The sequence below is a fragment of the Xiphias gladius genome, chromosome 15, assembly GCF_016859285.1.
Source record: "Xiphias gladius isolate SHS-SW01 ecotype Sanya breed wild chromosome 15, ASM1685928v1, whole genome shotgun sequence".
Classification (NCBI taxonomy): Eukaryota; Metazoa; Chordata; class Actinopteri; order Istiophoriformes; family Xiphiidae; genus Xiphias; species Xiphias gladius.
Genome location: NC_053414.1, coordinates 18,552,017 through 18,576,974, shown reverse-complemented (window position 1 = coordinate 18,576,974; position 24,958 = coordinate 18,552,017). Strand labels below are relative to the sequence as shown.

Below are 24,958 nucleotides of genomic sequence, written 5' to 3'. Positions count from 1 at the left end.
TTGACTCCAGCCTGCACTCTCGCCCTGTGTGCTTGTTAGAGAGGAAAGCAGAATTGAAAAGGCAGGGTGTATGGATGTAGGGAAGACAGATAGCAGAGGGAGGGAGAGGCAGAGGGGGGTGAGAGGGCAAACGTGTTCCGACATGGTTAAAGGCTCAAATACAGCTCTTACACCTGTAGATCAGCCAAGTGCCCTCACTGCCTTTTTGGTCCCTTAATTGATACATAAACCTGAAATTTTTTTTATTTCAAATTGTGGTCACTGCATAAATTTATTATTACATGCACTGTTAATCCACAGATACTGGCTGGGGCATTTCATTACTTCTGCATAGATAATTAAGCTTTAATTAGGCTTATAGTAGACACTGACCATTATTCACAATTTCTTGTTTTTCTGAGGTTATTTCATCATATTTTAGTAAGAAACCTCCATTTATTTTTTAAAATATGTTTTGGTTTTAATTTGCTTTTGATGCTGTTTAAACGAATTCACCTGTTCCTCCGTTTTTATCAAGATCATGTCATATTATATGAAATGAAAACAGTACATCTGTAAAAAGACACGCTCCGAGCAACATGAGTGAATATAACGTGATTCTCTTGTTCTATTGATAAAGTTAGTGCTGTGAAAATGTACATTATTCTGAGTTGACCATTTGAGCTACCAGAGTGCAAGTGATTTAAATACCAGCTCTTAGTTGCGAATGTATGGTACTCACCATAATTACAAATACGGATGGGAATACGTTTTATTCAGTCCGAATCCAGTTCCAAATCCGCTGATCAACAGTAAACCACGGAGATGCTGCTCTGCTGAAAAGATGCAGGGATCTCAGCATGTTTTGTCACTGCTCTGTGACATTTATTAACCCCGTCCTGACTCATTTTTCTTTTTGCTGTGAGGGAAAATGGTGCCCTCTCCTCACTGGGGGACTGTGCTGCTGCAGCTGCAGAAGCTGTACAACCTAAAAGAAAAAGCAGAAATAATATTAATTGTACTTTATCGTTCAGCAAATAAGCTGATTTTCGACATGCATGATGCACATAATGTTACCGTGACATACTGCTGCAGGTCACAGAACCTGATGGGTCACAGAATACGCTATAACACCGGCAGTGGGCTGAGGTGGAGCTCAAGTTTGTTGTGAGTGCCCTCCCGCAATTACCATAGATTGTTATAAGAAAACCAGTATTCACATATTGTCTGAGTTTCAAATACTTTAATAGCCGGGGAGGTGGCTAGCATATAAAAGGAAGTTTGGAGTTTGCATTAACCGGGGAAAAGTGAAAAAGAGACTATCTAAGAAAGATTGTGAAAGACTTGTTGGCTGCGGAGCTTAACGAATCCAGGTATTTTACCAACTTGGGACCGGATCAAAATAGAACCAGCTATCAGAACCTGTTCCTAATTACAAAGTGCCTACAGTCACAGGGCGTGTGCGTGTGCGTGTGCGTGTGTGTGTGTGTGTGTGTGTGTTTGCATGCACGGTGCAGCCTAGCTCAAATAATCCAGACTGTTCACACTTGTAGTTTAGATGTGTTTGATTTGAAAAGGAGCGAACATAAATGACAGGAGCTGGGTCAACGTGATGGTCCCACCTTAAATGTGTGAGCGCAGTGAGAGCAAAGCAGAGAATATGTGTCTCACGTGAGGCTTTTTTTTTTTTTTCTTTCATTGCAGACATTTTTGACTCAACATAATAGGAAAAGCACAGCTGCAACTAATAACATTAACTATGGCTCAGTTCCACCATGTGTACCTGTAAGCCATACCAGTAAATGACACGATGCCGTGGCCCAAGTATGACTTGTGAAGAGCTGTGGCACCAGATTTCACACGTTCAGGTTAGTAATCACAAGGCCTGAGATGTGACATTTGAAAGACATGGACATTTACCAGGCACTGAGGGTCGATTGAAACAATGCCTTTTGTTGCATTAAGGATATCTCAACTTCCACTGCCTCTGTCCTCATAAAAATCCTATGAAGGTGAAAAACACATTAACGTACCTGAACCAAGTGTAAACCGTGTTTTTTAAGGATTCATGTGAAAGCTAAATGAATTTTTATCAATATTCAGTTCTAATTGTCTATATCTAGGCTTGGCTGTTCCTCTCTTAATCCCTCTTCCGCCTTCTCTCACTGCCTTTACCTCTCTCTCATACACACACACAGATACACTGTTGCCTGTAAGCACTCTGAACACAATAAACGCACAAAACACTGAAGGGTTGAGAATTAAAACATATTGTACAATATGGAGACAGGAGTCAGAAGTCAGAAGAATGTGTCTCAAAGAAAGAAAATAAAGTCTCACTTTTTATAGTTTTTTTTTTTTTCAGAGACGAAACACTTGAACATGATTCTGCCCAACAACAACCTGATACTAACCAGTTGCCAAGAAGCAACAAGATGTTCACAAGCTGTCCACACGCTAGCATAAGATGTCTGGATGACCATGGATCACTGTATTACAAGTGCAGGAATGAGGCCCCTCCACATTCTTCAGATAACTGAATCCCAAATGGCAGAATAATTCCCACTTATTTTACTTCCACAACACAGACAAATATACAGATGCTAGCGCACCAGTTGGTTGGCCAGGTCAGGTGGCAGCCGGGGTGAGGTCTAATTAGCTCTCTGGCTCGTTTGGATTGGTGTGGTCTGGCCCAATCAGCATGCGGAGCTCCCATGTGTCAGTGCTTAATAACCTGCGTTCTCAGCTATGCTCACGAGCTTAATCAACTCCCAGTGAAGGAGCGTCCCGTGAAATAGTAGTGCCAAAGGTTATGCTAAATTGACTCCCTCCCTGTCCCCCCTCCTCCCTCCTTTGTCTTTCTTGGCTCGCTGTTTGTGACAAGTCTCCTTGTGTTACTTTTTTTACACAACAACTTTTTGTGTGTGTGTGTGTGGGGCTCTTTTCCTTACTTTTAACAGTTTCTCATCTGTTACTTGCCAGTTGCTCTGTGGACTTGATTTCATCTGTTGTCCTCCATCGTCATCTCTGCCACTGTGTGTTAGGACAGGGCTTTGGGCTTGACTGACATGATGTGAGTGCTGCTGGAGCATCAGATGTAACAGTGGGAGATTGAATCAGACAATTAATTGTATCTTCCTTGTGGTGCACACAGTGGCGATAGCAATGGAGTGGCAGAAAAAGCTTGAGGCAAACACTAGTTTATTGTGCTTTCAGAGGAGTCCTTACGTGTGTGTGTGTGGGGGGGCAGTGCAAGCCCGTGGGTGTATGTGTGTGTGTTTGTATTATGAAAGTGAATGTGTTTGTGAGACAAAGAGATTAATTTGTTCTAATTAGACGTTCAGTTGATGATTAGGGTTTCAGTAGCTAGTGGTGCAGAATTGAAGACATGATGGAGTCTTTGAGAGAAGATAATAGAAACCCTCTAGTGCTTTAACGGATTCTGATGTCTGAGTGCTGGCTGTGGCTTTATCACATTTGGCATACAGTTCATTGTCACTGTTACTAAGTGTCATATCTGCTTGACAAATAAGGATAAAGTTGACCCATCTAGACAGTATGTGAGCATGTGGCTTAACTGCTAGCCGTGAGATAGGTTGTGGGTAATAGATTCTGTGACTGGGTCGCAGCTTAATGTCTGAAAACTACCGTAAACTAGAACGGACCTGATAATGGGCTGCAGTATTTACTACACCCCAGTATAGTATTTTTTGTGCAAAGCTGCCATTTTGCGCTTAGGGTGGACCCAAAGGAGAGCACTTGGAGTATGTAGAGTTCCTAAAATGAAAAGGTTTCATCCTCTAGAGAGCATGTATATTCCTGTCAAATTTAATGACAGTCTTCTTATTGGATTTTAACATTACTTGTGTGCAAGAGTAAACTGTGGCATGGTGGTGATAAGAGAGGCAACGTCAGAGGGTCATCAAAACCTTTAGAGCTTCATTCTCTGGGAAAACAACATCTACAGTACATTTAATAGAGGTCCAGTCATTAGTCTTTAAGATACATTAAAGTGTTGGAAACTTGACCAACACTTCCATACCAAATGTCAAGGTACCTTAGCTGTTTTGATTAACCTACCGGCCAACACCATCATTCTTGGGCTGTGCTGCTAACGGCGTTAAAAACAAACAAACAAACAAACAAACAAACCAAACCAAAAAAACCCACCAAAACCATTTGTCCCCCACTTTGATTAAGAATAAATGTCGTATCAGCAGTATACCAGCTATATACGCAAGTATGTAAATATATTGATGGCAGTCAGCATTGTAAGCAGAAATATGTAGTTTTTTAACCAGTAACAGCTTTCTGCAGGGAACTGATGTATTGAGCCTGCTATAAGTAGCTACTGTAAGACATAATTTGCATGATTTGATTTGTGAGCTTTACTTAGCCAGTGTAGGGAGGAAGAGAGAAAGCCGCCCTCCAGTCACTACTGGAAAAATCAGCGTATAATTATTTTTGTATGTACCGTGCGTTTAAAGTATAGGTCTTAATACACTTTCCGGACGATAGCTGTAACTTTAAACAAATGTATAAATAAAATAGATATCTTTCAAAAAACCCATTTCATGTGGTTCAGATTTTACCACGATAATCTGATTCCATAAAGAAAAACATTAAAAAATGACATGCTTCTTAAAAAGCTTTATGGGTATTTTTTAGCCTACATGTTTTGTCGAGCTTAAAGTTCCTTGCTTACATGGCAAAGTGGAAAAGTGGAAAAGCAGGGCACTAGAAATAATGTGAGACAATAATTTTTAATGATAATTTGTCCCTGTTTTTCCAGCGTTCACATTTAGATTCAGAACAGACATTGAGAACTCTACTGGGGCTGTAGAGAGCTATTTTTGTTGTGTAAACTGGTAGAAACTTGTGTCAAATCTCGCTCTTTCCCTCTGAGAGTGTGTGTGTGTGTGTGTGTGTGTGTGTGTGTGTGTGTGTGTGTGTGTGTGTGTGTGTGTGTGTGTGTGTGTGTGTGTGTGTGCACGCGCTCGCGATTCTGCTGCCAATTCTGACTGTCTCATCATATGTGTAAATTTGAAATCATAAAATCTGTGTGAATATATTCCTGTAGACATGTGCGCTTTTCATAAACATCTCTGTGCAAGCGTTTGCTTTGTGATTTTGTGTAGTATGTGCTTGTGTTAACCGGTCCTAGAAATCGCTGTGTTGTGTAATTTCTGTTCAATCCTACAGAGAGGTGCAGGTTTTGTCCTGTTGGATTTGGTTAGACCATTGTGCTGTTTTCTCACATCAGGTTGCAGCCAAGTCGCTTCTGGTTCTTCTGTAAAGGTTCTCAAACAGTCTAAGTAAATGTGCACTATTACATGCAACAAAGACATTTTTTGGTCAAAACATTGCTGGTTTGTTTGCTGAGGTCACTTCAGGTTATGTAGTCAGGCAACTTCCATCACCTCCTCTGGCAATGTTGATTTATTGCTGAAACGAAATAGAGATTTTTATGAAGTTAGGAACCAAAAGGAGCTAAATTATTTACAGAATTTCCATCCTCTCTCACATCTAAATGCTGCTTCTCTATCTTGAGTCTAATGTATCAGAATTATTCAAGCTGCACTAATGAAAGACAAAACAAAGAACATCAACTACAATTATGGTACAAGAGGCAAACCATTGACTAAACGTGTTTATTGCTGGTTTCAATTAATCTGTTAATTTAAACATATCAAGCCAAAACATTAGCAAATAGCTTCCTATCATCCTGGCCTATTTTTGATTGTATACACCAACAGCACTTTATCAGCAGAATCAGACTTTCATCAATAATACTATCTAAAAACAATCCAAAATGATTGGGAGTTGATACATTTTCTTTTTATTATATCCTTGTTACTGCTGAACATATTCTATGTTCTAAAAAAGCATCCTTCCCTGTATAGAAAGCGGTGCCGTCATCATCGCTTCACTGGCCACTGTGGGAGTGAATCATAATTCAGCGCTTCTGAAATCATTTCCTCGACAAAAATAGCAGAAGTGTTTCAATCGGAACACTATGGGATGTTTAAAATGAAGTGCACTGAATGAAGCTGGGAAAGAGATGAGGAAACAGGGTCATTGATAATTAAAGAGCCGAATATGAGATTAATTAACAGACTGTGTGTGTTTGATTAGAAATATGATGATGAAGCACGTTGGGCTCGAACTGAGGAGGATTGACAGCAGCGGTGCCAGCGCTCAGACTGTGAGGAAGAGAGATAGACAGAGGGAGGAAGATGAAAGGTGGAGAAAGACGAGCGTGATGAAGTGGAAAAAGCTCAGTGTTAGAGGGAACGATGCGAACGCTGCCATTTGTGTGTGTGTGTGTGTGTGTGTGTGTGTGTGTGTGTGTGTGTGTGTGTGTGTGTGTGTGTGTGTGTGTGTGTGTGTGTGTGTGTGAGAGCTCGTCTCTGTAAGTTCTAAGGGTTTGCCTGTTTTCTCAAGCGAGGCTCCTCTCTATCTCTCCCAGCCTTAACAGCCACCCCCTCTCTCCCACTCTCCCTTTCTCTTTCTTCTTTGTCTGCTTCTCTCTCTCTCTCTCTCTCTCTCTCTCTCTCTCCCTTTTCCTCTCTCGCTCCGTCTCTCTACCCTCCAGCCCTCACCCGCCAGGGCTTGTTGAGCAGTGGGCCAATGTGTCGCTCCTCTTCTGCAAATCTAATTGGAGACAGGCTTTCATTGGCATGACATGGAGATGAGTTGCCAAATCCTTTCAGCCCTCCTGCTTGAGGCTCGCTCCCCTCAGCTCCCGTACAGCACTGCACACTGACGCAGCAGCTGCAGCCGCAGAGGCAGGCTCAGCGCCGACTACGCACCCAACAAAGTGTCCGTGACAATCTGAGCGAAATCAAATGCACCCAACGTTCACTGTCTTGATAGGTTTAAATCATGCAGCAGACCCTGCACTTCACTGGCAGACATGTTTCATTTAAATATGTGACACTGAGAGGGAGAGACGTCAGCACTGTGGGGATTGATGTGTGAAAAAAACAGAAAACTTTGTGTTTTATTTACACAGATGAGTGATTGCATTTAACATACTGCGTATTTCTGTCATCCGCTGGGTCTCCAGTGAGTTCACTGGGAGTGTGGAGTCACTGTCTTAACTGGAGGTTATACTCACATGTTAGGCAGCAGCACTGTACGTCAGGGAGCGGGGATGAGACATGGTGTTTTGTGTTTCTCTCTGGTGCCATGTCTGCACAAAGGTTGAGTAATGCCTCAGAAGTGATTCACTCCTCTACCAGCCTTTCTTCTGGGGCTAATTCACACAGCTAACTGTTGCAGATTCAGTGCCACTACACCTAGACTATTTTGAGATTCCTAAGGCTGAAGCGCCAAAGCAGCGTTTTATGTAACTCGGGATGAGAGCGAAACACTGGAAAGATGCAAGAGGGGAAGAGTGATATAAAGAAACGGAGACTAAATCTGACAATAACACATTAATTGGTCAGGACCTGCCACAGAAAAAAATTAAATTTGAAAGTACATCAGTGGAATTTGAGACTCTCGTTTTAAACCTTAAAATGAATATGTTTGACAGATAGCAAACATAACCACATCTTTACCACATGGTCAGGACAGACCCATTGTACAGTTAAATCAGACTGGCCGGGCCACCCTGCACAAACAATGATTTCTTATTGCTTTTTATGTCTTCATGTCAAACTGAAAACACACACTTAAATATTATATCCCAAAGTAAGAAGTGGGTTGCAATGCAGCGATCACAATTCATAAACTGTCACAATTATGCATAATCATATGGGCCGATGGAATTTGCAACTCTTATATTTGTATTTTATAATCCATTGTTTGAAATGCCGCCAAATTAAATCATATTTTGCAGCCTGATCTTTCATCATCATTAACTAACCACATTAGCTTGAGGGGTTACAGGTCATGTTAAAAACTGTGCAGTGTTTTCCCCCCACTGTGTGGAAGCCGGACCTGGATGCTGTCAGAGCTCTTAGATGATCCTTCCTACTACTTATTGGATTTGGCAAAATTTGTACTCCAGCAACGCCAGGATCCAAGTGTTCCGCTTGCTGAACACATCGTCAGTCCTCATCGTAAAGGGTTTTCTCTTGTAACATTAAAAGTGAAAACATACAGTTTTAAAATGCAAACAAGTATGTAACAGGTAAGCTAAGCAGCCAAACGGGGTTATGTTGAAATGAAATAACACTGTGGTCCTGCATTTTTCATTATCATACTTGAACATGAACTTGATCTACACTGCAACACGAGAACAATGCTTCTTTACTTAAGTGTCTTCTACATGGATCATCAACTGGAGAGGATGCTGACATTTTTGAATGGGACCTGCAGCTTTAGCCTAATTTTTTTAGCATGATTTCACGTATGTAGCCATCAAGTGTATATTCAAGATCCTTATTTAAGATTCTCATTTTATAGCGAGTCAGTCTGAAAAGTTAAAAAGTCAACAGAAGATGGCGTTATCGACCTTTCTATGGCGCTGACATTAGCTTAATTACCTAGTTAGCTACAGCTGGTAGAATACGCCAGCAATAGTTGCAAAATGCTTCTGTAGTCAGCCTCTGTCTGAAATCAGGTAACCATTGTTTCAAAAATTGATTAAAAAAAATTAAATGGTAAATCTGCCATCATTATCGTTATCATTTAACGAATAAAAAATAATTTAAAATAATTGTTTGTCAGTCTGATTTTATCAATGTGAGTAACATAATTTCAAATATTTTCCACCAAAAGGTTTCGAATTTCCATGTGAAATGCATGTTCAACACATGTCAGTCTAGCTCTGTTTTTAAAAAGTCCTTGATATATCAACCAGAGAGACATGTCCATTCCTGTCCAGCCTGCAGTCCCTCTCCTCAATTTCGACAGTGTCTAACAAAATCTGACAGCTCAAATTACAAAATGTAACCTACCTCACAGACAGTAAATTGAGACTTAGAGAAAGGTGACACAAAAACAGGGCTTGAAAATTAGGTGACAAACAACTTTCTTGGGCTCTTGGCTAAATAGTGTATGATGGGAAACGACAGGCAGGAAAACAGGCGGGCAGGGAGGTGGGCAGCACCGAGCTCCAGTAGTGACACACACAGACTGCACCCTCCAAGACACTTCATACCACTGAGATGACAGAGAGGAGAAAGATAGGGCGGGGGTGGGGTCAACAGAGAGAGCGAGGGAGAAAAAAATGGACACTAATGCCAAGTGAATAAATGACAGGTGATTGATGTAAAAGAAAAAGGAGAGTGAGATGATGATTAGACGTTATCTAAGAAGGAGAGAATGAAGTAAATGAATTAAGTACTGCCCTCACAATCTCTTTTGAATGGCAGGTTTAGTCTCACAAGTGATTGCACTGCTCTGAGAAAGAGAATCAGGAGAGTGTGATAACAAGACAGAGGGAGTTTAGGGGGTTGAAGGAGAAATGGACACGGTGTGAGGAAGTAAGTGAGAGGAAATGAAAACACAAGATCAAGAGCAGCGAAGTAACCCAGTGATGGAAAAGAGAGGTGGCGTCCGCAAATACTGTAGGACGACGTGTAAAAGTGAGCCGAGGAAAGTCTTACACTACATTAATGGGTCAGTTGAACAAATAAAAATATATATATTTTCCCATTTACCTCTCGTGGTATCTGCTCAAGCAGATAGTTTTGGTTTTATTTGCCAAGGCTTAGAGATATCCGTGTCTAAGATTTCTGCTTCCAGCCCCTATAAAATAGAGGAAAGCGGAATTTGTTTTGTGGTGCTCACAGCATTGAAAAATTAAATTTAGATAATTCAGCAGCAACAATGTCTTGATTTGTCTGGATAGTTTGTAGACCATAACAGTGAAAGCTGAAAGCCAGATGTAGCCCCCCCCCCCCCCCAACACACACACACACACACACACACACACACACACACACACACACACACACACACCAATCCTCCCTCTGACAGTTTTGACCAGAAGCCAAAAAGAATATGTCCATATTGTAAATTATTTGTATTTTTCATATTTCATTCACTGAGTTAACTGTTCAATTATACATGAAGATCTAAATGCTGTTTCAAAGCTTTCTCCTCACAACCAGGATTAAAATTCTGGTGGAGAGATGCTGAAGCATTTTATCTATTTACTGGTCTTCTGACATTAAGTAGTGAGAGTAAAACTTGTTGAATCTAAGAATACTGCACAAGGCTTATGAAATAACCACCATATGTAAGTTTTTACCCTTCAGATTTCTAAATCTCCAATTCACCAATAAATAAATAAATAAATGAGTAAATGAATAAATTAAATGCTGAGGACATGACCTTAGTGTCCTCAATCGTAGCCATGGCCCTGAGCAGAAGAAATAGTCCCCATGTTAACTGACAGTCAGTTAATTATGCACAGTCACAAGGACATAGTTTCTGGGGAGAGATGCTGCTGTTGAATTTTTTAAATGTAACTTTTCAGTGCTGAAAGCATCACAAACCTGAGTTCATTCACCTCCATTGTACATTGAAGTGGAGGCAGAAACTTGGAAATATCTCAAAACTTTGGCAAATAAATCTAAAACTACACTATCTGTATGGTGAGATACCACTTCAGGCAAGTTTTTTTTTTTATGTAAAGGGAAGGATAAGGCTGGCGTTATTCCATATTTGTCATAGTTTCAGCAAATCCCATCAAAATAACAAAATCGATAATGCATTTGTTCACCAACCAATTCTTTCTTATGTACCAGCCTGTCTGTAGCATCCATCCCAAAGCCCATTTGTTCCTACTGAAGATGCAAATCCTTAAAAACAGCTCATAATAATGTAATTTAATTTTTATGAAAAGCTCAGTAATTTTCTTAAACTGCTGGGCACTGTAGTTCTCAGCACACGTTAATCAAATAGGAGAAAATAGGGAATTTGTTAGGGACTATTTTCAACTGTGGATTAATATACATTTGATGCTTTACTGAATATTTACGGCAGCTGGACGGTGTATGTGGGATCGATCGAAATAAATTACAGTGCACATGTTCTTTGTAATGAAAGAACATGGCACCCAGTGCAACGGTGTGAGTCATTGATTAGTTTTAAATTTTTGTACAATTGAGGTCTGTGGCACAGGAATGAGCTACATGAAATTTGTTGGTAGAATCAGTTAATTGTTAGTTTTGATCTTTTCATGGGATTTGTTGGCAATAAGAAAAATTCAGAATATCACCAGCTTTCTTCTTTTTGAAACTGGAAGAGGTGTTAGTTTGGTGAACAGATGGCAGTATGGACAGTCCAGGTTTAGAGGAAATATACTGGATCCACATATGGAATAAAATTGTCAGGGTAAATTACATGTAGCACTCCTCTTTACAATTCATTTGAAACTCAGCATGTTGAAGCTGAAACGCTCAAACAATGATTGATTTTGATGGAAGTGTGAGGTTAGAGGTGAGTGGTGCATTAGCTGTCGGTCATGCGTGAGAATACCTTCATTACTTTCCTGAACCGAGTGCAGTGTATTTACTGTCAGTGTAGGTAAAACGTCAGGTTTCAGCCTGCGCTCACACGCACTCCCACTGCCCCATTTCCCACTCTGCCAATCCCTCCACCATCGCTTGACACTGCAATGTTATAACCTCATTACAGTGAAAGGTAGGTAACACATCATTTCTGTCCCTGTGGGTAAAAAAGAGGAGGAAGGGGGAGATTGTCTTTGATGTAGAGTGGAGGTAGCGCGCCTAACTCGAGGAGTGCTCAGCCTCCTGCATGACTAACATGTATGACTGATTGCACATGTGGATGGATACACATAGTTCACATATGTGTGCACTTGCACATGAACATCAGATTGCAAGCATAGACAGAGTTTACCGGTGTATTGCAAGTCAAAGTTGTTCTAGAGGACAGATGTAAGCAAGTACTGAGGAGTGAATTTTTTTAACTTTAATTAAAGTTTAACTAAAGGTCAATTCAAGCGATTGAGAGATAATTGATTAAGAAGCATGTGAGGTAATCTGTGCTACTGTGATGTATGGAGGATCCTAGATTTCTCCTAGATTTTAATCACACTCTATCTAAACTGAGTAGCGCAATATAAGAGTAGTGCAATATTTTGGGAAATTCGCCTATTTACTTTTATTTTGAGAATAAGATGAGAAGATTGATATCAATCTTCTCATCTTAATCTCATGTCTCTGCGTTAAGAATGGAGCTCAGGTCGGGACATGTTTTAGCTAACTAAACCAGCTGTGCCCTGGCACAGTGCCTACTCACAGATCGTACCATCTATAGTCAAAGATGTTGCAGGGCAGAATTATTTATACATCATACCGTTTAAATAAGTATGCCTCAGAGGTGTTATTAGGCGTATTACTAGCCAGTCTAGTGACATATGGTTTGTGAAGACTATGATCGTGTAATTCTGTTTATGTAAAAGAAATATTTTTAACATGTACTGTCCTTGGCTATAGAAAAACTACCCAAACTACGGTATGTCAACTTGTGAGGATACTTTTGTTTCACTTTGTCTCAGACTTTTATTTTGTGAACCTTAACAAAATTAATTTCCCCCCAACAAGACAATAAAAATATTGTCTTAAACTGCAGTGATTTGACGATTAATTGATTGGTCGGTCAAAAAAAAAATGAATCAGCTTCGATTTGATAATCAATTAATCATTAAGTTGTTTGTCAAGCAAAAATACCTAGATTTTTCAAATTGCAGCTTCTCAAATATGATGATTAGATGCTTTTCTTTGTCATATCTGATAATAAACTGAATATCTTTGGCTATTGGATTGCTGGTTGAATTTAAAAAAAGAAATGAAAAAAACATCACCTTTGCCTGAGGGAAATTATAATCTGAATTTTTTTTTTTTTTTTTTTTTTTTTGCTATATTCTGTTTCATGATTTTCGATTAATTGTCAAATTGATGAGCAGATAAATTCATGATGAAAACAATTGTTAGTTGCAGCAGCAATAATGTTCGTGAGTCTCCAAAAACTCTCCTTAAATAAAAAATAAGCAATCTGCTCTGTTCTTTAGCATTCTTCAAATTCGCATCAGTTCCTCAATTCTGTCTAGTGTGAAAAATTGGCAAGGTACCCAGGGCACAAAGCCCCAAGACACTGTATGCAGATGTACTTGTTTTTCATGTGCATGCAACATCATTGGTCTGCGATCTTTGTTTTCAGTGAGCTGGCGCCGGTCGTTTCCCAGGCCAGACCTGACTTCAGGACACACAAAATATGATGATCAAATGCTAGTCACACAATAGCCTTAATTAACACAAAATATTGTTTTTGTTGCAAACACCCTGCAAATTACATAATTATAAGAGATATGAACTGAGAATGTGTTACTATATACAAAGTATTTCCACATCAATAAAGTTTTAGTACAACATGATTTGTAGCTGAATTATAATCAGTAATGCATAATGTCCACTTTATTGGACACATGATTAACTGTATTTTTCTGCTTTTACAAAAATCAATGTTCGAGCAATGTAACAACACACCATCATTGTACACCATTGTAATCCATGCATATACAAGAAATTGGCTTTAGAATAGCTGCCCACTGTAGTGACCTCTATGCATGAAAAAGGTTGGCCAGTCTGTTCACCACAGACTGAAATATCTCAGCAACTATTAGATGGATTGCTATTTAAATGAATCCCAATAACTTTGGTGATCCCTGGACTTTTCCTCCAGCGCCACCATGAGGGTTACAGTTGTGGTTTTGAGTGAAATGTTTTAGAAAAATTTGGATGGATGAAATTTGGTGCGCTCATTCATCTCCCCCCACTAGAATTTTAATAACTTCGGCGAACCCGCAAGTTTTCTTTTCATCATTTTCAACATTTTAATGTATCCAATGCTTTGGTTTACGACCAAATACCTGCAAAACTAATGACATTCCTATCAGCTGTACTTTGTATTTAGTAGTAATTAACAAATGTTAGCATGCTAATATCCTAAACTAAGATGGTGAACATGGCAAACCCCGCTAAACATTGTCAAGGTGGCAATGTCATTGTGAATTTGTCAGAATGCTGATGTTAGTATTAAGCTCAGAGAACTGCTGTGCCTGAGTTTGGCCTCATAGAGTAGCTAGCACAGCTGTAGACTCCTCACTCCTTCCAGTGTTTATGCTAAGCTGGGCTAACCACGTCCTGCAGCTCTATAATTAACACACAAAAATGAAGTTAGTGTCGATCTTCCCATTTGACCCGTTTTGTATTTCCCAAAATGTTGATTAATTTCTTTAAAGCAAAAATTTAACTTGTCTTCCTGAGCAACATGGCTATGAAACAGTTAAACAGTGGCCAGTAAAGCTTGACCCAACACCTACAGTCATCTCAGTCACATTTCAACAATATATTTCACTCCCGACAAACAGAAGACCCTTGACATGATGCTGCTCTCATTGCAGCCCCTCTGGCATGTCGCCTCCAGTCACTAACATTCGTGAATAATCCATCTTGACTTCTATGTCCCGGTGAGTTGCTTGGCAGTTTTACATGGGTGACTGACCTGCCCATGAACAATCCATGACGCCAGCCATCAGGCTCTTGGAGCTCCGAGAGCACTTCTTACGTTATCTCTTCTTTCTCTCTCCTTGAAGAAAAATGTTTTGACAGAAATGTCTGCCTACACATTTGGTACTCTACATTAAATATCATTGAACCAGATGGCCATCTTACATGTTATGCTCTCTGTAGAATACTACATGTGCTAAGATAGCTTTGTCAGGGGTCCTTGTTAATGAGTCACCTTGTTTGGTTTTAAATATTCATAACTGGTGGAACAACCTTTTGGACATTGCATGGGAGTAAAAGTCTGGTTAAAATATCATAAGTATAGTATATAAATGAAAAATATGTCATAATGTTTAGTTACAAAGCATGAACAGAGAATGCACAACTCTGAGCTACAAACAAAACTATATTTGTTCCTGAGGCTTGCATTTGCTGGACACGCTCCATAATCATCTGTGCCCTACCTCCCCATTCCCTCTCTCATGCTGTATGACTCATGACCTTGTTTGCTGATTGGCTCTGTGTCTCTGGTTTCCAGGACGACCACTCCATGTTTTTCCAGTTTGGTCCGTCCATCGAGCAGCAGGCCTCGGTCATGTTGAACATTATGGAGGAGTATGACTGGTACATCTTCTCCATCGTCACCACTTACTACTCTGGCTACCAGGACTTTGTCAACAAGGTAAATAAGCAAACAAACACTCTGATAAATAAAAAACATGTAATATATGTACAGTACATACCGATCTGCTGCAATATCACCAAGGTAAATGCTCTACCTTTCTATAAAACATACCACTTGGCAATAAGTTGAGGCCAGAAATTTTGAGGAATATAATCTGCAAAGATAAATGTATTCTTTTGATCAAAAACTGACTCCAGAAGCAGCAGGACAGTTATTACTTATAAAGCTAATGGCCGTAAACTTTTTCGACCATGGATTCAAATGAGAGATTCACTTTTGCTCTTGGTCCAAGGCACATTAGGTAGATACTTTTGTCTTCTGGGGACCCATTATAGGAGGCCTGACTCTTCCTGTAGTTTTCACATTGTTTTCTTATCCTTGGATAAGATGTGTGTCCTATCTTTTTAGTTTTCTTTATTATCTATTTTGCGGTTTATTTAGCAAGTACTATGTACATTTGATTGAATGCTCCTAACAAAAGCAGCTGTTTTTGAGATCATGATTGCCTGGTTTTAAGCCATTATTTCAAGCTTTTAAAAATGATAAGGTTTGGCAGAGCCTGATATAAGTGGGTAGCTAGTTTAATTTTCTGATTCCCTCAATTGAAAAGGTAGATTGGCCGAATGCAGCCATTCACTGAGGCTTCAGCCTCCTTATCTCCAGGGCTGAGAAAAGACTCTTTAAAGAGGATGGTATGAGATTCTGAATAACTTTGAACATCAGACACACATCTGAAAGAAAGTAAGCTAGTCATATTATTATTCATATTATTTATATTAATCATCTAAATAGGAGGATATTTAGCACTCATACTCTTCTGAGGTACTTTTCACAGAGGTCAAATTAGCTTTATGTTGAATGAAATATAACGTATAGAGTCTCAAATCAACTGGTATAGTTTATTGTCCCTACTGTATATTCGGGAAGTATTTGAAAATATTTTGACAAAACAAATAGTTCAAAGCCCAGATGAATTCAGCTGCAAGAAAAGCTTGAACCAGTTTGTGTTTGTGCAGCCAGTTATTACCAGCAACATAAATCTCATTCCATTTTACTCTCCTCGCTGAAGCAAATATCAAGCATACGTAAAAGATCCAAGGTTTCTTTTTCTTCTTTGAATACAAAAAAAAGAGTGTTGTAATGTACTACACACGAAATGGTTTGCTCTGCCTGTTATTCAGCTTATATACTGTAACTCCCTTTGAATTGATTCCCTTAAGGAAAAGCTATAACTCTCTTACCCTGAAACAAAAAACAAAAGTGCTTAATCTAAATGCCATATAAACATCAGGGATCCACAAATATAAACACAGAGAAAGCCCTTAAATCACCTCTTGCTGCATTACAGATTTATCTATTAGCCATGAAGTGTTGTGATCTGGGATAACAAATGCCCATAGGAAAATAAAATTGACGATATCTCCATAGTAGTTTCGTCTGTGTGTGTGAGGATATAGCTTTAAAATTTGGGAGAAGAGAGAACCTAATCTCGCTCGTTACATTTACCAAAAAAAAAAAAAAAAAAAAAAATCGACCACTGCTTCTTACTCCCATGAGATGTGTAAAGACAGAACAGTATTGCAATCTGGGAGCTGGAGGAGGAGACACCTCAGTCAGTTTTGTTCCAGTATCTCTTCTTAACAGCTCCACTGAATGTGTGCAGCCTACACTTTTTAAAATCACATCTCCCTTTCCTATCTAGGTTCGCAGCACCATCGAAAACAGTTTTGTGGGCTGGGAACTAGAAGAGGTCCTCCTACTGGACATGTCCGTTGATGACGGAGACTCCAAGATCCAGAACCAGCTGAAGAAACTGCAGAGTCCTGTCATTCTGCTCTACTGTACAAAGGAGGAGGCTACCACTATCTTCGAAGTGGCCCATTCTGTAGGCCTTACTGGCTATGGCTACACCTGGATTGTGCCCTCACTGGTGGCCGGAGATGCAGACCATGTTCCCTCAGTCTTCCCTACAGGTACACCCAAACACCAGGGACCGGTTTCACTAAGATAGACTTTTGATTATGGCCGTGATCTAATGAAACGTCAGACTTCAGATGTATAAATTCATCAGTCACACAAAGCTGTCTAGGTCTTGACTCTCTTAAGTAGGACTAATTTGCTATGAATTCTGGGGAAAATAAGGCATTTTATAAATTAAAAACAAGGCTGACTGAGCAACTACGTCAAATGCTCAGCTCCGTTAACGCCAGCAGAAAATGTTTGGCTTGTGGAAATGCAGAAATTTGAAAAAATCTTGAAAAAAAGTTAGTGTATCAATTAGTGTGAAAAAGTACAAAGGAAACAGACTTAGTGAAGCGATTATGTCATACATGGAGTATGTAACTTAAACATCCACTGAAGAGACAAAACATGACGGCAGACCAAAAAAATCTGATTTGTGTGGAGGGGATGAGGAGACTGTTACTATGGAAATAGGGCTCTTAGTCCAGGGTTGGCCTAGGAATCTGTCTCATTTACTTTAGACTAATCTAAGAGCAAAATTAAGAGTGGCCTTAGACCATAGACCAGTCCATAATATCTGGTGGGAACTCGGCCCCAGATAAGTAAGAGATGGTATTACCGTTTCAGGGTTTAAATAGAGAGCTCATATGCTGAAATTATCATACCATTACTGGCTAATGAACTACAACTAATTAAAAATTGCAAAGTTCATTAAGTGCCACATGTCAAATTTTTTAAACATTAAGTCACCACTGCCAAATTAATTGTGCTACTTTATTAATAATAGTGTAAACAAATGAGACCAACAGACCTCTCTCTCTCTCTCTCTCTCTCTTTCTCTTTCTTTCAATCCACTGGTATTTTCAAAATGAAGACCAGCACTTTCCATAAACCCCTCAGCTTCCTATTGCAACTTGGATCTTTTTTTTTTCTTGGTCTGGAGATGATCAACGTGATGGAAGTGATTTTCCCTATGGTCCATCATAACGTTACTATATCTCACTACTTGCCATTGTGATAAAACCTTACAGCTTTGGTCTCCTGATTTGTCATCTATTTGAATTAAAGCATAAAGTATATACAGCAGAACTTTATTCAAGGACTGGATCACCAGAGTTAGTATCTCATCTTCATTTACTGATCCCATCTTGAAGGAGAAGCAGAGGTTCAGGGGTCAGAGGTCAAAGCAGAGGTTAAACCAGGATCAAACTCACGTTGGCAACTCCTTATTGAGCAACACACTAAAATCTATATCACATTATTCTGTTGTAAACTCTCAAAAAACTTTGTATTGAAACGTGGGCACAAGTGACAGATGGGCTTGTTTGCATATATGCAAATATCCTCCTAGTGTATTTGCAGTATGTTGTGCCAGTCATTGGTAGGCTGCATACTAATTTCTGTTAACCTCAGGTAAAGAAGACTTCAATTTGTTTAGGATATTATTTGGTCCTATCTGGTCATTTTCACTCACTACTAATGCAAAAAAGAACCCTTTGTCATTTTACAGTGCCTCTCCTTCGCACCGTTCCTCTTATCAAGCCTGTTTGAAGCAGTTAATTTGAACTGCAGGGCATTTACTCCTGTAGTTCAATTTCATTGGGCTTCCCATTTGAACATATGTGCGAAATCAGTAACAACACCAAGGCTGCCTTGAAAATGCAGGTTTACTTTTTTTCCAGCAGATTTACACATAATCCAAACCGGCCATGGAAAGACCCAAAAACACCGTTGTTTAAAGGTATGATAAATGGATGTTGACACTTGAGCCAGCAGTTCCTCATGCTTGAAAAGCCAAGCATAACAAAATGAGCTGAGGGGTGTCCATAGTCGTGACTGATGGTCATATTTAGCTATCTATTCATGATTTTTCCAACTGTATGAGCCTTTTCCTTTTATAAATGCTCCACTCTGGCTTGAAACAAATTAAAATATTGTAGGTATGATTGCACTCTTAATTTTGTCTCAGTGTTTTTCCACTTTTCAGCCTCCTCTAAAATGCTTTAAATTTTTTGTATATCTTTCCCCCCTCTGGTGGTTTTGGATTGCACTCTGCCTCTGTATCCTCCCTCTCCCTTCTCACCCCCCCTCATCTTTCTACATATTTCTTTCTACTTCTGTTACTTCCCACTTTCCATACGTCCCCTCTTTCTATCACCTCACTCCGTCTCTATTTCTTCCCAGGGCTTATCTCAGTGTCATATGACGAATGGGACTACAACATCGAGGCCAGGGTACGTGATGCAGTGGCTGTCATTGCCACGGCGACCTCCACCATGATGCTGGACCGGGGGCCACACACCCTGCTGAAGTCAAGCTGCCTGGGAACACCTGACAAAAAGGGCTCCATCACTGGCCACTCCAAGGAAATACTGAAGTGAGTCCAATGCTGGGGGACGGGTGGTCATGGGATAGCAGGGCAGAGAGGCTGGAATAGACAAATATGTACGTAGACTGAAAATGTGTTGTAAACTAAGCAGTTGACCATATGTTTAACAGTGCCCCAGAACAGTGATTGTACAGTCATAGTTTACAGCATCTGTAAGCAGGCAGCGCAGGCCTGTCAAGATTTGGATTTCATGCTGATGCCTCTTGCATGGGGCTGTATTTAAAGTGATCTTTAGAAGAGTTTGGAGGGTGTTGTCTGTTTTTCAGGCTTCACAAACCAGTTACACGAGCGTTTTTATCTGCTCTAGTGTAAGCTGCAAACGTTAGCATGCCAGGCTAACTTACTTAGTAGTAACCTAGCAGCATTTTCAGAGGCTAGGGGCTTGTCACTAACCATGTTATTTAGTGGAGTTACAGGTTACTTATACCTTTTGAGGGCTGGAACAGCCACCCTTTGAGAGCCACAGTGCTAGTAATATCAAAACTTAGAGTCATGATAGCAGCTATGTCTCACTCTTTACATGATTTGGGGAAGTTTACACTCCAGCAACTGCAGCCAGAGTTGTCTTAGACAGCGTTAAAGTTGGCCAAACTCTTGAAAAGTGATCATCGGATGGACGAATTGCTTCGGGAACCCATACACACGCACATTTCTGACGTCAGACTCTGTGAAACTTGACAGTCCCATATTCCCACCAACTTCATGCCATGATTGGCTGGCTGTGTGGAGGTGAGAGAGTAAGTTGGGTTTGATCATCTCTTTCTCACTCAGTTTTTTCATTCCTGACACAATTATTTCTGTAATTTTTCACGTCAACAACTCATTGCAGAACTATGAATGTCTTCCAGGAGAGACTGTGAAAATGTGCTTGTTATCAGTTTTAAATGACACCGCGTCTCCCCCTTCTCTATGATGGCCAGCTTTTCCCTTCGCCTTCAAGTGCGGTCATTCAGCTCAGGTATAAACACTTGATTTCCGATGTGGTTGGACATCACATCGTACGAACAAATTCTGTTTGAGAATAACCTGACCCTTATTCCTTATCCTCAAATCATTTGTGTATCCTCTGTGTTGCTTTTAACTAAGGTTGTGTTCAGACAGACTACGTAAAAAATTTAATTTGAATGACAACTGGCTCCACCCTACAATACGCGAGCAACGCTGCTCCTTATCATCACTTGGTGATGATGCTGATTTTTGCCTGTGATATTTTGCCTTCAGTCTCTTATTATGATATCGTGTATATAGCCATCATGTGCAACTGACGATTATTTTCATCTTCAGTTAATCTGCTGTTTTTTCGATTAATCCTTTAATCCATGAAAAAACTGTCAACTGATCAAATCTGTTAGCGACAGTTATTGTCTCAGTCGCCAAATTCACCATTGTTACATAGAAATGTGAAGCTGCTTTTGTATATGACAGTGTGAAATCAAGTACCCATTGTTTTAGAAATTTGTCCCGATTTTGAGTGTTAAATCTGCCACTGTTATTATTGTTCCTTGCGTATGTACCGTATGTTTTTACAGCACATTTTTAGCACAGATCGTTTTCCATCAGCGCTGGAACAATCTGTACTTCTGATTAAATATTGTTTTAAGTATGAACCCAGGTCCAGGAAACACAATCTTAGCTGCTGAAAAAAAAGAAACGGGGCAAATGAAAAAGCAAGGCAAAAGCAGTAAAGTAAGGACAACAAATATTCGGAATACACACAAGCATTAACAATGTAGACACCCTCCCTGTGGAGAACCAGAATTTGTTTAACCAGCCAATAAAAACTTTAAACACAAGATGAGCAGAGACATTAACTCTCACACTTATAACAACATGTCATCTTATCTTTAGCTTAAGCCACAGCCATCTTTAAAGGAAAACAACCCTCGTTTCCTCTTCCTCTGAACCTCCTTATTTTGCTTTTTGGAGCACTGGTATTCAATAATTAATCCCCATTTAACTTCATGGGGCATGCTTTTACTGTTCACATTGATCAGAGATTCCAGAGCTAATTGAATGCTTGGGGACAACGGGATTAATGGGAAAGGAGCCAAAGAACAACAGTGGGGTTATCGCTAGCACACAGAATCACACATGTAAAACACACACACACACACACACGTCATTATAGCATGACATTTAACTGGTCTTTAGGTTTTAGTCTTATAAAAACTTAGAATTACTCATACCATCACTTATACAGCGACGCACTCTCCTGTCTTTCATCCCTTTTTTCCCCTTAATATTTAACATTTCCTCTGTTTTTGTTTGGTTATTTAATTATTTATTTTTTTCACTGTAAGCTTGAATTCGAGCAAATTCAAAAACTAGGGGAACATTATGCAACCTCCACTACCACTACTGCATTAATCTCCAGGTTGAGGTTGATATATTACTATAAATTTTGTCTTAACCTGTGTTTCTGTTTTTAATATCAGGAATGTTTATGCTTGCCGTCTAGGATTCTGCCACCAACAGGACTGAGATAACAATAAGACTGCAGCCATGAATATTTCAGTCCCCAAAGGGCGCTATCAGACACAGGGTTAGCTCTCAATCATCCTTTCAACACACACCTGGGACGCTACTTTGCTGTGTGTGTGCGCTGTATGTCTTGAGATTGGTGAAATGTGAATGTGTGTTTTCCGACCAACCATTCCATTTTTCTTCATTTGACTGAGCGAAGGTAGAGATTTTGGATCAGTGGATGTTGGTGGTGACCCCGGAGGCTAGAAACTCTCTCAGAATTCCAAACTATTCCATCCAGTCGCCCCCAGAGACAAAAGCAATAATAAGACCATATGTCTCTGTGTGGTCCTGTATAGCTACAGGCCACAGTGGGCTGCATGCATGCTGGATTAGCATGCCATCCTGTCAGCGCTGATGGACGGAGATGGGAGGCCTCAGTGAGTCACGCTCTCAAAATTGTTTAGGGGCTGCTTGACCTAATGGAGCACACACACACAAACATGCACACGTAAATACATGCATACACCACAAGCAGTCACATGCTTTGACACAAACAAGCAAACACACACACACACACACTCTCACACACACACACACACACACTCTCTCACACACACACACACACACACACACACACACACACACACACACACACACACACACACTCAAAGAGCTCTAGAGGCCATCCACTGTTTCCTGCCTTGCAGAGAGGACAGGAATGCCGGGATAATGATAAAATGGGCTCCAAGTGGTTTTGGATGAGGCGCTAAGGGGCTTATTTGTGTGTGTGGATGTTGCAAGGAAAAGGATGTTTTTTATGATTTGTTTGACTGTGTGCGCGCTTGCATTCAAATTCCATCTCAAATCCCAGTGCTGGTATACACAGCCGCAGCGGTAGATATGATGTAAGAGATGATTAATATTTTGAGCTTTTTTTCATGTGATCTGACGAGACATTTGTCTTAATGTCGATGGGCTGGCTGCGTGCACTTGGCCCGAGCCTTTTAGTAGAGCTCAGTAGACAACCTTTTCTGCAGGCCATCTGACACTCGTGCTGCTTCTCATGCATGTAAAGCGAGCATGTCTGTCTCATCGTTTTTCACCTTTTAAAGTAGTTTTTCCTGCAGTGGGAGAGCAGTATTATTGCATTTTTTAATGGGTTTAATGGGCATCTAGAACACAAATGACCGTGTCTTGTCATAGAGCATTCCTTGCCATGGAAGTGGGTCAGAGTATCAATTTTCACATCTGTGTTACCTGCACTTTGTGCCACTCAGTTCCTATTTCTTTTCTTTTTTACTTCTCTTTTCTTTTCTTAACCTCTTTTCCAACATGGTCTCTGTCTGGACTGTGTGGGTACCTCACCTTTTGTTAGTGAATATTCTTTGCTTTTCACCCCTTTGTTCTTCTTTCTTTTCTTCTTCTTCTCGCTCTGTGATGCTCCTGCAGCAGTCCATTCTCCCTGAAAAGCTCTTTCAATTACATGAAGCTAAAATGTTGAATCAGAGAGCAATGATGGCTCGCTTCCACCTCCCACTTCCCTTACCTTCTCTCATTCTTCCTCTGTCAAAAACTGTTGATCCTAATTTTCTATATATAAATAGATTGTAAGGAGAGAGGATTAGTGCATTTAAGGACAGAGTTACTTATACTGGGCATGAATTCAATTTCTCTCGTTTAACTCTGTCAACTCTGTTCTAACCCTATTTATGACTAATTCCTGTGAGGAACATTAAAATGCCATAGAAATAACCAGTCAATATTTCATATGGCCTTTTACTTATTGGAATTTTCAGGTATTGCATCAGTGACAACTGGTGCACATCTGCTACACTTTATGTGGTACTCACCACATGTTCAGTGCCATATGTGAGAATAATTATATTTTTTACTCTTATTGACACTTATTTTATGATGATTATTTTTTGGGTATATAAATTCACTTTTTAATGAGCTTAGTTTTATTTCTATGTTATACTCAAACAGAAGGGGTGAGGGACTTCCAATAAGTGTTATTTTAGGTGATGTGACAGAGCTACACCAGACAAACAATTTGAATTTTTATCATAGATTCCGCTGGTCACAAAATTCACATTTGAGGCCAATATTGATATCAATATGTGAAGGTTAAAGGTGCTATATTTAAGTTTTCTCTGCTGCTGAACGTGGTTTCTTGTCGGGAGCGGGTGGTGGTGGTGATGGTCGCTTCCCAAGAGTTTCAGCCATTGTTGCGTTTAAAAGACACAAAGTTAGATTAGGCCTCTGCACAGCGCTATGTCTTCATCCTCTAATGTTGGGCTGAGGTCAGACCGGACGCTACAGTGACTCACTATCGCAAAGTAGTATTACGAGACGGGATGGGCCAGGACTAGCTGGTTAGCATAGTAACTACAAGAAAAGAAGTGATAGAAATATAAGCACAAGAGATAACATTGGCGTTGCTTTCCACCGCTGGAGACAGCTCTTGGTGAGTGAAGGAATGAAGTTTGATGCTGAACTCGCTATTTTTCTTCTAGACTGCTAAGTTAACAGCTGTTAATGCTAACGTTGGCTATGTAGCGATAGCAAAAACCTAGATATAGTACCTTTTAAGAATAAATCAGATAACAATATGTCAGGTTATATACATTTTTTAGTTGGGCTGCAACTAATGATTATTTTCATTATTTATTAATCTGCCAATTATTTTCTTGATTTACCTTTTTATTATTGAGATGTTTTTAAAAAAAAGTGAAAAAGTGACCTTTTCAAAATGCTTGTTTTCAGTAGTGTTATATACAGAACACAGAACCTATACCAAGTGTAAATCATATTTTTCAATATAAGTGACCACTGAATGAAAAGTCTGCCCTTATGAACTGTAACCCAAGTATTTGGGTTTGTGTTGTTCACTACATCCCAGCAGTTATTTTGTGATTTAATGTGTTTTTTTTTAGTCTTTAACTGATATAAGCAACTTGTGCTTTATTTGTTTTGGGAATT

The 24,958-nt window shown here is 39.8% G+C and overlaps 1 protein-coding gene across 1 annotated transcript in view; it reads left to right on the top strand.

The window, feature by feature from the left end:
- grin2bb (glutamate receptor, ionotropic, N-methyl D-aspartate 2B, genome duplicate b) overlaps window positions 1-24,958 on the top strand; it is a 90,261-nt gene that overhangs the window by 33,957 nt on the left and 31,346 nt on the right. Inside the window, exons 4-6 of the mRNA XM_040144884.1 lie at window positions 15,013-15,156; window positions 16,862-17,132; window positions 19,306-19,498. Of these exons, the coding sequence (XP_040000818.1) occupies window positions 15,013-15,156; window positions 16,862-17,132; window positions 19,306-19,498 (608 nt within the window). The remainder of the gene's footprint in view (window positions 1-15,012; window positions 15,157-16,861; window positions 17,133-19,305; window positions 19,499-24,958) is intronic.